We start from the raw sequence: 14250 nt of genomic DNA on the forward strand, positions 1-14250 counted from the left end.
TGTGGATTGTCACGCTCAAAGTTAGGGCTCAAAGGTGAGATCCCAATCAATAATTCCAAGTAATGACCTTAGCAAGATTCCAGTTAATAGGACAAGATTCCAACTAACGATTCTTAGAATTAACCAAACAAAAAAAAGCCTCCGATAAGAAAAGAGCTGTACAAATCTATTACGCACTGATGCCATCTACTGGGTACAAGCAAAAATAGCAGAAAATCCATGAGGACAGAAAAAGCAAGCCCTAAGGGAAGCGGGTGATGGAGGCAGGAGAGCTGTCACCAGCCCCACCCTGGGAATCCCTGGGCCCTTGTAAGAAGGGCAGCAGTGAGATGACATTTCAGAGCCTGTATTTCCTTCCCTTCCCCAGTGACCGAGAGAGTCTTTGGGTCTTCCAACTCTAGACTTTCACCAAGCAAAGCTATGTCCTCATTTCTCCTTCATAAGCCCAAGGAGATTGACCTAAGAGGGACTCAAACAATGTCTGTGAGCAATTGCGCTCGACATTTTAAACAAGTCCTTTTAAGGCCAAACAATTAGGTAATGGCAGAGACCACATTGCTAAAAGGCCTTAAGATAAATGCATCCTCAATCCCTGCAGCATTACTGGAAGCTGTATTAGGGGCACTAAGGAACTGGTAACAGACGATGATTATACATAAAAGGAATAAGAAATCTTTGAGATTTGTGCTGTTCCCTGGTTGAGCTGCAAGGCTCTGGCTCTGGTGTGTATTAATTGCTTACAAGCCTGCATGTATATTTTATGCTCAGTACCTGCCTAGAACATTTGTTGGATTTAGCCTTGATTGATGAACCACTGATTATATACTTCTGTGGTTCTCAGCAAATTAATAAACTGTTGACTGGTTAAGATTAACAACATGTCATGATTTGAGAAAGAGTGTCCATAGTACAGCTGAAACGAGCCTAGTGCTAAAATTAGTACGTGAATGCTCCCTGAACTCTATAAAAAGGGGATAGCTTAATTAAATTACATCCCAATATTGCCTATAGCACTTACCAAATTGGCAAATTGAGTTCACGGCAGTTCAGCTTTAAAACATAACTGACATCCCTGCAAATTCGCAGGGAACGACCCCCATCCCTCCTTGCGCTGGAGAGACAGCTCACGCCCCAGCAGACTTCGATGCAAGGGGGCAGGATGGGGAAAAGCAGTATCACCAAGTGCACTCAAACAGGAGGAACGGAGGCAGAAGGCGAAGCAAGGTCACCCGAGATCCCACTCAGTGCCAGGAATAGGGGACAACCCTGCGGCTGGCAGGAATCACCGCTTGTCCACGCTTTTTACACTTTTCCCTAGGCAACGGCTACGGACCACGGTCTGAAACGCGGGGCTGTGCTAGACGGACCTTTGGTTTGACCGCTGCGGCTAGATGGTCTCGTCGGTGCAGTGATTTCTGGAGACCTACGAGCAAGTGGCAAGTGTAAAACGTTGCATAAATTTGGTACAGCCGGAAGGGATGACAGTCCTTTGCGTTTCTTTTATCGCTTCACTCAGAAGGGAAGCCGAGTGAAACAGAAACCAGAGCGGTGATTCATCAGAGGGCTTTTTCCCCTCTCTCAGCATCTAGCTTCTCGCCTGGCTGCGCATCCCTCACCCGCCGCCAGCTCTGCCCTCTCGCGCAGCCCTGCAGAAGGTCCGGAGCACCCACGGCCTCGCAGGGGCACGTTGCATCCATCGCCCGACACCGATTCTCCTGCCCGTCAAGCCAAGTTCGCTCGTTTTCCGAAATGCCAGCTCTGTCTCCCGACGAAGGTAATGGAGGGAGGACAGATGTGCGTGTTTTTATAGCCGCGTCCTCTCCTCGGATGGGCCAGGAGGCCCAAGGGGCTCCAGGAGAGCCGCAGACCTCCCTCACCACCACTGCCCGGCGGAGGGGTCCCGACCGGCGACCCCCCGGCAGCACCTCTCCCTGCCGCGGCGGCCGCACCATCTCGCCCACGGCACCACCACGGGGAGCAGGATGTGCCCCAAGGCCGTTCCTCGCCGCAGCTCTCTCTTTCCCTCACCAGTCTTCACGCTGTCCGTGTTTTGTTCCCTTTAAATAAAGCCTCATTTAGCCATTATACAAAACGGGGGGGCTCATTTTCCCTGAGTGACACAGTTTTCAATTTCTGACGCTCTGTGTGCCAGTGTGGTGACTGCTAGGCCTGTAATTTATTGACAATTTCTATCTTAATATATCCTGACTTTTAAAAAGAGGCGTCTCTTCCCAGCAGCACAGGGCAATCAGGGCCCCGATTGTTTCTGACAGTATCTGGGAGGCACATTAGTTCTCAGAGCAAAATGACACTAAAAAAGAACGGAGGGGAAAAAAAAAAACACAAAGAAACAGCCCCTCCCTGGAAAAGGCCAGGAAAAAAAAAAAAAAAAACGAAAAAGAGAGAAATGGAAAGGAAGAGATGGGGCGAGCTGCAGGACCGCTGTAACGCGTCGCCTGTGACACATCAGGCTGTCGTGCTAAATGGCCTTAACAAGCAATCGGAGAAGGGGATAATGAAAAAGCCACCCTGGAGACGGCGCCACTCCAGTCTGACCTTTCCAGGCTGCCGTGTATAAACATCTTCAATAAATAAAGAGACACTTAACTCCTGCCTTTGCAGAGATACAGGAGAGAGGGGGGTGACAGGGGCTATGCCTGTGGTGAAAAATGAAGCTCTGGAGAAGGGGAATATCTTTTGGGGGGGCTTAGGACCACCGTGCACGTGTTTGCATGCAAAGCACAAATCAGCACGGTCACAGAAATGGTGTTAGTAACGCAATCCGAGCGGTGCAGAAGCCCAAACGCGTTATAGTAGCTAGGTGTGGGCATAAGAAAGAAACCTGGGCGTGCAGGTGAGGGGTGCAGCTGTGACTGCGCGTGTGTGCACAAGAGGCTGCACCGCATCCGTGCGCAGGCACGTGTGTGCAAACCGCGCACCTGCAGGCACGCGGAGCGGCTGATGAGTTTTGGACCCTCTCCGCCAGCGAACAGCCACACGCCTGCATAAAGCAGACGCCGTGACTGACGCTTCCCCCGTGAACAAGCGTACAAACATTCCCACGCTAAGAGGTGTCTTATTCCCAGATCCCTCTAATAGGAAGAAGAGCGATGCTCCAAAATTAACTGGCTCTTTCACAAGGATCTGCCTCCTCCTCTCCGCTGTTCTGCATTTCACACGGGACTCGTCGTACAGCAGCACAAACTCCTGGTGCGGAGAAGTGTGAACTTCGCCCTCGGAGACGGGTCAGAGCGGAAAGGACTGCGGAGCGCTCCTTCGGCTCCCCGGGGAGAACAGCAAAACCCTCCCGCAGCTGGCAACGGTCCAAAGCCTCTGCCCAAGACTAGTGGTCTGTGGTCTGAGAGATCTTCTGAAGAGGGACTGAGAACCTGGGAACTAGGAGGTTGTCTGGCAAGACGGGAGCATGCTCGGAAATGAACTGAAACTCTGAGGTTTCAGAGGGGCACAGCGGAGAAGAAGATGGGGAGATACTGCGCCTTGCCTGCACTGGAGTGGGAAGCACAAGTCAGCAGGAGAAGTGAGACTTTGTTTTTAGGCCATGTTTCTCTGACAAGCAGGAAAATGGCTATTAATAGCCTCATCCGTTTGTCTTTTACACATCTAAGCCCAAGTGAATACGGCTGAGCAAATGCTTGCCCAGTTACTGCTCCTTTCTTGGCCACCTGAATACAAACTTCCCGTATGGGATTTGCTGCGAAGACCGCAGGGAGGAGGCGAGTCCACTGGCAGCACCCCCCCCCCCCGCAGCCCCACGCGAGGAGAGCGAGCAGGCAGCATCGCCCCCGCCTTGCCCCAAAACACACCCTCAGCTCCGAGGGCCGGCGTCGAGGGTACCTACCACGCAGCCCGTAGAGTCCACCTTGCGATCCGAAACGCACTTGAAATTGCGGGTGCAGCCACCGTTGTTGCGGGAGCAGTCTCGGACCGGCCCAAAGGAGGAGAGCAAGTCATTGATGGTTTCAAAGTAGGTGGACAGCATCGCTTCTTCCCTTGGAGACAAAAGGCACTATTAGAGCTGGGAAGGAGGGGAAGGGAGGTGGCAGGGCAGAGCATGTGCAGGGCCATAGCTTTTCCACAAAGGGAGCTGTTTGGGCAACATCAAGGCATTCTGATTAGCAAAAAACTTAGTCAAAGGGAGTTTCCCAAGAACATGAAGGCTTTGTGATCGTGCTATATATTTCTAATTTGCTGTATAACTCTGACATCTTTGATGAAAATCAACTAAGCCTGAAGGTTTCAAGGATACCAACTTCCTACCATTTTCATGCAAACAAACGACTAAGAGAGGACCTGGACTTGTGTAGGAATTCAAAGCTATAATAGATATCAGAGAATCCAAAAAGGTGAATTACGAATGTTTTCTTTCATTATGAATGTTTTACAGATGAGTAAAGCTTCTGCGAGTGCACACACCTTGTCCAATGCCTGGGCATGCCACTCAGGATGTAAAGCCACAAGAAACTTGGCTTCATTTGCTAGGTTGTGGAAACTGGAAGCTTAAATCTGTGTTTGATTCATGGTGATGGGGGACCCTAGACCAGGGGGACATAAGGAAGGATCTGAGCCTAGCTCTCCCCTCTATTAAGTCCATGCCCCATTGCAGCACAACTGTGCAATGCTGCACTCCTGCAGCCTGAGACAATTTTGCAAACCCTAGCACACAGCTGCCTTTTAAAACCTTTTCCTTAAGCAAATCAGAAGCACAAATGCCTACGTATTCAGTGGACATTTAAAGACTTGAGAAACTCCCACCCCTGCCTCTCCGACCTGCACACGCAGCAGATTTTGTCTGTGACAAAGTATTCAGGCACTTGCTTTCTGCTGGATTCCTGCAAAGGGGACATAGATGCTTGTTGAGAGCTTTAAGCATCTCTAAGGTATTTTTCATCTCCAGAGTACATTTTATATATTAACCAATTCCTGCAACCCATCCCAAGCAACAGATCTGGTCACCCTGTTACTGTCAGCGAAGGATGTACAAGGAGACATGCGATTTACCCAAGGTCTCAGAGCAAGTCAGTGACAGAGATAGGCTTCACTTCCACAGTCTATTCACTAGATCTTTATACGCGTGAAACTCAAAATAAACACTGACCCCTCTGACCTTAAAATACCCACTGAGACGATGCCATGAGTTACACGGTGGTTTGTTCCTCTCCCTCCAGCATTTCGCCCGTCCTCACGGCCGTACCTAAAAAGCTGCACAACGACTTGAGGCCCGTTGCTCTTCTTACAATCTCAAAACCGTGTGCTTGGCAATAAAACAGCAGCGCAGGAATATCCAGCAACCCTTGAAGACCACAGCGCTGCTGTCTAGAACCAGCACGGCACTAGCTAGCAGGAGGGCCCCAGGCGCACACACACGCACGCAGCCTTGCACGCACAGCGCTGCCAACACCAAACGCTCGAAAAATCGTGAGTCAGCCATTAAAAAAAAGTATAATGAGATTGGCGTAAAACTGATGAGACTTTAAAAATAAATCAATCATTCGGAGTTTTTTTAAATTTGCCTTCTGCTTTCTGAGCCTTTAGGGCCTCCCGGAGCTTTTCTCTGCAAGCTTGAGGGCTAGAAACTACAAAAAAAAAACAAACCCAAAGTAATCAAGCTCTGCACAGTTCCAAATTTAAGAATTTCAGGCAACCCCAGGAATCCAGAAGCTGGGACTTCCAGCAGGCAAAACACTGCAGAGCCAGCAGCAGCGGCGAGGGGGCACATCCCCTGCACGGACGGCTGCGGAGGGCTGGGTTAGGCGCCGCGTTAGACGCTAAGTTATCCCAAACCCTGGGGCAGAGCCTTCTAGCACCACCTGCGCATCTCCAGGTCCTGCAGTGGTACCACCGTGAGCCATGAATTCCTGTCTACGCTGCACGCTTTCACCCCAATTAACGCTTCCCAATTAACCTTTCCCTCTGGGTGATCGTGTTGCAGCTATCTCCCTTTTCTTGGCCCATCTCCTGGGTTTTCCAGCATATTTGGAACTGAGTCTCCCTCTGTCCTTTCTTGGTCGTGTTTCAAATTTCTTTAGAGGCCTTTTCTATTAGCACTCTGTTCCCACTAGAATTTGCAGCTCCTCTGGAGTGAGGGAGTGAGAAAGGCAGAATATATTAGATCAGGGCACATATTTCTGCGGGAGAGAAGGCAGAAGAGGAAGGACATATCATTTACTCACCAAAATTGCTGTTTATTAAGGTAGAGAGAATTGCTCAGAAAAACGTGACAACTCCTCCACCGCCACCCCACAAAGTCCAACCACGTCGGCTGCCTCTCCTGGGGGAGCACAAGTTATCGGGGGCCTTCTCCTCTCATCTTGACGGCCAAGAGACTCGTGCCCCCAGCCTCCCTCCCTTCCACCTTTCCCGTTTGGCCAACAAGCAACCAGACCGTCCCGCAGCTCTAAGGTGAGCGGAGGGAGAGCGTCACGAGCTGCAGCAACGCGTCGGGGTGCGAAGGAGGCGCCAGGTCGGCTCCAAGAGCTGGGATAAATCAGGATACCCGCGCCGCTCATGCCGGCATCGGGAACGCAGAATGAACGGCGGGCGGTGTCTGCTGGCGGCGAGCAGAGGGAGCAAAGGGGGGGACCTTGCTCTCCGAAACCATGCCCGGCGTATGGGATCATCGCTGGCAAAACACGGACAGGGGCCGATGAGCCTGAGCGAGCCATTAAACGTATTAAAATATTAACCTCCCCGCAAGGCGGGGGAGCGGAGCCGGAGGCAGCCGTTCAGATGTCACCCCCGAGACGAGCCGGGCGACGGCACCGTCTCCAACAGCGAGGCAGGCTGCTCGCCTCGGCACGCATCGATGCTGCACGGCCTTCGTTACGTCGGACGAACAGGACTCAAACGCGGCGACCTGACAAGGGGGATGGCAGCCGACGAGAGGGCTGACGCCGCGCTCGGAGCGAGCCGGCAGCCAGCTCTGCTTTCCTGTGCTGTGGAGGGGAACCGCGCAGCCCGCGGGAGCCAGGCGCTGCGCAGGCGGGTGCCGCCAAGCCGCTGTGCACTGACATCCTCGGCGGTGCCTTTTAATTTGGGGGGCGAAGAGCACTAATTAAACGCGCGCCACACACGGTGACAAAGGGACGGGCAACGTTCGGCAAGGAGCGGACGATTTGCCACCCACGCAGCGCCGCTGGGGACCTGCAGCCGTCCCTCTGCCCGCCACCGCCATCCCGCGCCCGCTGCCCCGCGCTGCCACCAAGGCACCCAGCCCCGACAGACACCTGCCTCCTCCTAGCCCCGTCCCTCCGCTTCCCTGACCGAGAGCCCTCTCCTGCCCCTCTGTCCCAGCCAGGGCTGCCCTCCTGGGGTCTGGACCCTCACCCTGACTGCGGCCACGGCTCGGGAGCATCTCTGTGCCTGGCTGGGCACACGGAGCTCACCCACCTGCGCGCGACCGGAAAGGCACTGCGGAGCCTCCCTGGGCAGGACAGGATGGACAACTGGATGTTCCATGTCTTCATTTAAGTTGTATTAACGATATTATGTGTCTGGAGACAGTGAAAGCTTTCAGTGCCATTTGGCCTTCATCCAAGAAGTAAGAAAAAGGTGGATCTAGGTAGTTGGCCACACGGACAATGGAGCAAAATGTTCCGGCTTACCTAAGATTTAGGGCAAGCAATGGTTTACCCCATTACCCTGCCTGGTTGCCGTAAGACAGCCACCCAGGTCTGTGCCATTTTCCTAAGACCTCTTGCAGAACACAGCATGGTTGCACCTCCTTCTCCTGGACCTTCCTCCCCTGAACCTCTCCCCTTCCCTCACCAGTGCACTTTGCAAATAGCAATGTCACCATATCAGATCTGAAACCGAGCTGTCAAACACCAGTGCTGGCCTTTGAGAGGAAAGAGTGCTGACAATTTGGGGATGCTTTAGGAGAGATGGTAGCATTTGACCATCCCTGTGTGGCAGTCCCTCAGAGGAAGCCATCCCTCCCGCCCTCCCTCTGCCCATCAGCAGCAGTTCAGTAACACGAGATTAGAACAGCCTTGATACATGAATCACTTTCCCTGCAGTAATGAGCTGCCTTCAAAAGAACATCTATTTTTCTTGTTCTACATTTATCTGTATTGAATTTCATCAAGTGACCCCTGGATCTGTTCTGACAAGGCAAGATAGAGAAGACGGGCTTCTCCGTTTGTGCCACGTCTTGAGCATACTGGCAACCTCGAGGAAATTCCCCATGGCCCTGGCTTGACCCAGACTGCATCAGCCCGCGTGTCTTCATGCCCTTCACGCACGAGCCGCAGCTGAGGAGCCCAGAGCAGGAGCGCAGCTCCCAGCGTGCTGGGGCATGCTGGGGGAGCCAGGCAATTCCTCACCCGTGCCAGGGATGGAGGCGGGAAGCGGTTGCTAGGTCCTGTTGAAAAGGGCATTTTGGAGGAAGGGACCTAATTCCTGGTGCTCGATTCTCCGCACAAACACATACGCGTATATGAGCATGCACGCACCCTAACTCTCCAGCCCTCCCAAAGACACATGCAGACACACAAATGATACACTTTTAAATGAAATGCACTCTCCTCGCTGCCAGCACCCAATGATTATATACCTAGCCCTCACTAAAACCCACCTTTCTGACAACTTTTATTGCCATAAATGGCTAGTGCGAAGCATAACAATACTGCTCGCTGTCAGGCTGTGTGCAGCTCCCCAGGCAGACGCAGCCTCCATTGTCACCCAGCCCTTGCCACTTCCCAACGCCCCGCAGTTGCGTCTATTCACTTGCAAATATTTTTCCCTTCCACCTCCCCACCGCTCTCCATCCACCTCCTTTGTTCCAGGCCTCCACTAATGAAGCAGATTCAGTGACAAATATTGCTGGGGTTTATTTATTCATGAAATATCAACACCATACAATTCTCAAAGCCTCCAAAGCACTCATCTCAGAATAAGCTCCTGAGCTTCACAGTGGCTCTTCTCTTCAGCTCATCCTAGAAGGGGATTAAGGGGTGTTATTCGACTCAGCTGCCCCTTTTCATTGCCTGCTAATGGTTTAAGACTTCAGTGTCCTACAAGGTTAACTGTCACTGAGAAAAACAAGGAAGAACAGGACACAAGCTTGGACTCAGCTAGTGCCTCTCTACCGTCTGCTCCCTGAGGTGTGTTTGGGAGGGGAATCAGGCTAGAGATCTGGGGTTCATGAGTTTCTAGAGACAGAGCATGCTAGGAGTGAACTGCAGGATACAGTGTCATCTACAGATTCACCCCAAAGCAATGACTGGTAGAGAGCGGGGACACAAAACCACCTGGCTCCCTTTCCCACACAGCTCAGCCCACCCTGGCCATGCACAGCGAGGATGCCTCACACCCACCGTCTCGCTCAAGCCTAACTCTCATTAGGAGAAAGGCATGCAACCCGCTGTCTGCCTCTTGCCCTCTCACGTTGTCTCCATCAGCTGTGGCTGTAGTCAGAGGAGACAACCCAGTGACCTGCACGCAGTGTCCCACCGCCTTTCTGCACCTCTCCCCTCCCTTAGCCGTGCTTAGCAGCCCTGGCGGCACACGGAAGGCATCACCCTGGTCCCGTGGCCATGACGGGCACAGGCGGAGAGGCTGCCTTCTGCCACACAAACCACAATTTGAATGGGGCAAGCCCAGCCCAGAGCAGCTTGGAGCCTCTTTTCCTCCAGGTCCAAGTGCTTCCTCTTCCCATTGACTCAACCAGGTCACACTCAAAGGGGACCTTAAGAGTCGATGCACTTGCAAACCAATAGGTAGGAATTTACACCCACTTTCCTCATTTTTCAGCCCAATAGCTGCCTGACTGACAAATTTTCACCAGCTCTGGCCAAAAAACTTGTTGTTAGGCCAGAGAAAGGGCTGATCTCTTCACTGCTAAGAGCCCACCAGAGAGATGTCTACTCCTGTAGGCTTTACCCCTTTCCCTTTACGCCCAGGCAGTGGTTAAATCTGGACCTCTTCTGCCTTCACCCTGTCTTCCCTGCCTTGTTCGAGCCAGACCGTGCAGAGAGCTTTGCCTGGTGTGCGCTGGCCTCCTCGTGCTCTTGTGACGATGCCTCCCTGGCTCCGACAGAGCTGCACCAGCAGCCTAGAGATGGGCAGAGACAGAAAACACTGCAGTGGAGACCCGGCCTGGCGGTGGGGCTGGTTGTCCTTGAGCAGCGGGGTTAATGGGGCCGGGTGGTGCCGACTTTCCCCCGAGTTAACACGCGCAGCCCCTGGGCGCAGGGGACATCAGGTGAACGCTGGCAGGGACCTGGTGGTCGAGGCGCTCCGGGGACGCCTTTTGCACGGCTGTGCCCAGCTGCGGGCAGGGGCCCCCGTGCTCACTGTGACAATTTCAAAATTTCATTTCCGACTGCAGGTACATCTGGGGCCCTGTGTTGCCCTTAAGGGCAATCTCAGGTCTGTAAAAAGGCTGGGGGAGGTCCAGGGACGGAGTTACAAGCGGGACTGTCAGGCTCGCTGGGTGCCACGACTGCTCCGGATCGCACGTGGAGCAGTGGCTGTTCCCCCTTTCCAATCCCTGCCCAGTCCTCAAATGTGACAGTCGTGCAGGAACCCAGCCCCAGCACCTAATGCTTCTGGGTGCTGCTTTCAGAAGGAGCTGGATATTGACCCTAGAGGTACGTCTTGCCCAGGCGCCTCCAAACAGACACCCAGACCTGCAACAACTAAGGCCACTGGCCAATTAGCGGTACTTTACTTCTCTCCCAGCAAACACACTCTCTCTCCCAGGATCACCTATGCTCTCACCTATTGCGCTTCTTTCTCTGCTCCTTTCCTCTTTACCCTCATGTTTCTTCTTCCCTCTGCTAACCCCCTGTTTTCCTCTAATACAGCCAGCACTGAAACCACTAGTGAGGGTGCTGAACACTTCACTGAGCTTCAGAGTAAACCACTCAAAGATATTAATGGGATTGGGAGAAGTCAGACCTCTAAGAGCCTTTTCCCTGTATGCTTTGCTATATGCTGCCTTTTGTTTTGTCTGCAGTCATGCGGGCTGGAAACTTCTTTGTCAGCCACGAATTGCAAGTGCTCGGCAGAAGATGGCAAGCTGGAAAGGGTAAGTGTGCTCAACTGCAAGTCTGAAATATCCAACTTGAGTGGGAATTAAAGACCCTAATACAAGCAAAGCTAACTCAGCCCTTTGTCTGGGCCTGTCTGCACAGCACCGCTTGGCTGTGTTAAAGCACAGCTATGGAGAGCGCTGGCGGTTTAAGCAACGCTGAGCACAACTCCTTACAGAGCCAGGCCACGAAGGGCCTGCCTGGCAGGTTGACACATTTAACTGGAGCTGAAAGTGTGCTACGAAACTGATAATCACATTTTTCATACAAACATCACATAAAATACAATCAGAAATACACTTGCAGAGTCCAGCGTTCAGAAGTTACATGTCTAAACTCAACCGCCTCGCTCTGACAGGTGTCGCAGGCCGTCCTCTCCGGGATGGCCGCAGGACCGGCTGCTGCCCGTGCGTCACCCCATCGCCTGCACCAGCTCATGCTCCTACAGCAGCGAACTCCAACATCCCTGGCATGCTCAGCTGCTCCTGCAGCCACGCAGCTCTCCATGCACACCCTGCTCCAGCCGTCCCAGTAAAAGCCCCTGTAACAGCAAGCGGCACCACGCAGGGGCACGCAGGACCATTCCTGAGGACACTGACCTGCCCCGCGCCCAGGTGGGGGAATGAGTGCATCTCCCATCGTTCATTTTACCATCAGCATTCAATGACGGGTCTCGTGCTTATTTACTGCCTGGTATTCCAGCTCGTCTCTGAAGGCAGAATTACTCATCTCCCCTGGGGATTTGTCCTCCCTGGGGCTCGGCACTGAAGCATCTGAGTGTCTCGTGACCCTCAGTTGATTTTCACAGCCTCTGTATACAGCACGGGATATTATTTACTTCTTGCTGAAGATGGGGGAACTAAGAGATTAGGATTAAAGGTGTTCAGTACTGTTGGATGTCCAACTGGAGATGCTTTCAAAGTTATTCTTGGTACTTCTAGCACTTTACATGCTCATGGCACAATTCCAATTGAGTTTAACTGTGGCACAGGCTCAGCTGCTCTGTGGAAAGGGCTGCAAAGTTGAACACCCAAATTATGATGAATGTGCAATAAATGGTCACCTGAGAAAAGTGATCTGCAATTTAAAAGCAATGGAACATGTTTTCTCCAGGACTTAAACCTTTTTTTTTTTCCCTTGCCTGCAACAAGAGACCATTCTTTCCGTGGCCTCTCCTCTATCCACTATGCTGTTTACAGCGTCTGCAATGAATGAAGCAATCATCTCCTTCGGTACCAACACATGATTTGTCTCCAGAGCTAGTACATCTGCGCACTGAGTAAAGCCAAGACCCTCTGGGAAAAGTAGTATCATATAGTCAACATATCAGGATGCACCGTTTCACTGGGCAAGCTGAGGTTATGGGGCAGCCTGAACACGTAGGGGCAACTTCTAACTTTTGGACTTCACAGTTCACCTCGGCATGTTTGAGTTCACATCTTGGACCACTTCTCTTGCCATCATGTATGAAGAGGTGTGTGTGTGGACTGTACTTGTTATTTTATATAGAAAAACTGAGTTTATCAGATCCGCACAAAGCATCCACAGACATTTCTCAGCCATTACAACAGTGGCGGTGGATATAAAAGACGTCAGCCACTGAGGCTGCGATCCTAAACTGGGAGAAATCGCCCTTACTTTAGCAACACTGGAGAACTCACTTCAACGGCGCTGCACTGACATACCACTGCTGACGAGCTGCTTACTATAAATTTTCCTGATATTCTCACTTTAATGACTACAAAGAAACACCTGTAAAAAAGCTCTCCCCAAAAACCTTGAGGTTTACAGCGTGAACCCCCCCGACAAGCCTTCAATAATTTGCTCGAGATTCAATAAAACCATCGCTACATCAGTGTGTTTCGAAGCTTACCTTGGCAACCAGAAGGACCAGAAATTTAATTAAAGCAAAACAAAACAAAACAAATACAACAGAATAAAAGACAGCTCAGAAAGCCGATTCTGCTGAACGCGGCTCCTTGGGGATGCCGGGATCTGGAGAGGAAAGCGCTCAGCTCCGTTATCGAGGGACCGATCCTGGCTCTGAGCGAGGAACCCCCCATCACACCTGCGGGCCGGGGACTGAGCTCCCGAGCACCAAGTGGCTCAGCAGCGTCATGCCAAGCGCTGGGACGATGCCACGTGCGAGAGAAACAAGCTATTTTTTATTCTTCTCATTTTTTCAAATTTCAGGCCAGCATCATGATTGCCTCTTCAACCCCGAACGAGTCAAATGCAAACAAAATGCCCTATATTCACAGTGACAACGGCTCGGTCTCCTAGGCAACCTTGGCAAGAGGAGGTTGAGGAAAAGGCGCACGAGCCTTAATAGAGATGATAGACGGCGTTCAGTAAGCGCCCTCTAAATTACATGTCTGGGCTCCCACTTTGCTGCGGTGCCCGTGGCTCGAAATTATCCCGGCAGCCGGCACCAGGCGCCCGCGTCCCAGGCAGCCGGCACCTCCACAGGCCCTGAGGACTGACGCTGGTATCACACCAATGGCCACCTCTGAGGAGCCCGGTGGGACTCAGCCTGGCTGCACTTCAGCCACCAAACACCGCCGCCCGCTTCTGCTTTTTTATGTCCTCATTAGTTTCATCAGGAGCTGATTCTTAAAGGAAGGGATGGGACTTTCCCTGTTTCGAAAGTCTCCGGCACTGATAAAACTGTTTCTCCCCTTTCCACACAAATGCAGAACACCAGGTCACTGCTGATTTTATCGCAAGGGCTCCTGAATGCCAGATTGGCCTTAAATCTCAGCTATTGCCCTCAACTCTCTTGAGCGACTCTCCCAAATAGGACCTCAAAGGCTTCTGTGGACTACAGAAGTAGCCAGAGATAGGAATACTCAGCTTTCTTAACTTTAGTTACTAAGTTTATTAAGTTTGTTTAATTATGAAGCATCCAAAGTTGTCTGAGTCCGGCCCACAATGACAACATCAAATCTTCCTTTCCCTTTGCCTCTTGTGCACGTCTGCTCCGATTTTCACTTGCTTTATAATGGGATTTCTAAGGGCTGAAAAAGCAACAAGCCAAAAGCATGTGCAAAACACAGTTTCAAAACCTTAAGAAATTAAATAAGGAAAAATCCTCACATTTAGACCACTCGGAACAGAAACCTCAGGTTCACTAAGGAGCCGTGGAAGAATTGGGTACAACCACTTGTCCACTCAGACCAATAGCAATTACTACCAA

At 51.8% G+C, this 14250-nt stretch overlaps 1 protein-coding gene across 2 annotated transcripts in view; it reads right to left on the bottom strand.

Annotated features, from left to right (window-relative positions):
- ASTN2 (astrotactin 2) overlaps positions 1–14250 on the bottom strand; it is a 426223-nt gene that overhangs the window by 186191 nt on the left and 225782 nt on the right. For both annotated transcript variants that reach the window (XM_064523655.1, XM_026113784.2), the window contains one exon: positions 3860–4010. In XM_064523655.1, coding sequence (XP_064379725.1) covers positions 3860–4010 — 151 coding nt within the window. The remainder of the gene's footprint in view (positions 1–3859; positions 4011–14250) is intronic.

The sequence above is a fragment of the Dromaius novaehollandiae genome, chromosome 20, assembly GCF_036370855.1.
Source record: "Dromaius novaehollandiae isolate bDroNov1 chromosome 20, bDroNov1.hap1, whole genome shotgun sequence".
NCBI classification, from domain to species: domain Eukaryota; kingdom Metazoa; phylum Chordata; class Aves; order Casuariiformes; family Dromaiidae; genus Dromaius; species Dromaius novaehollandiae.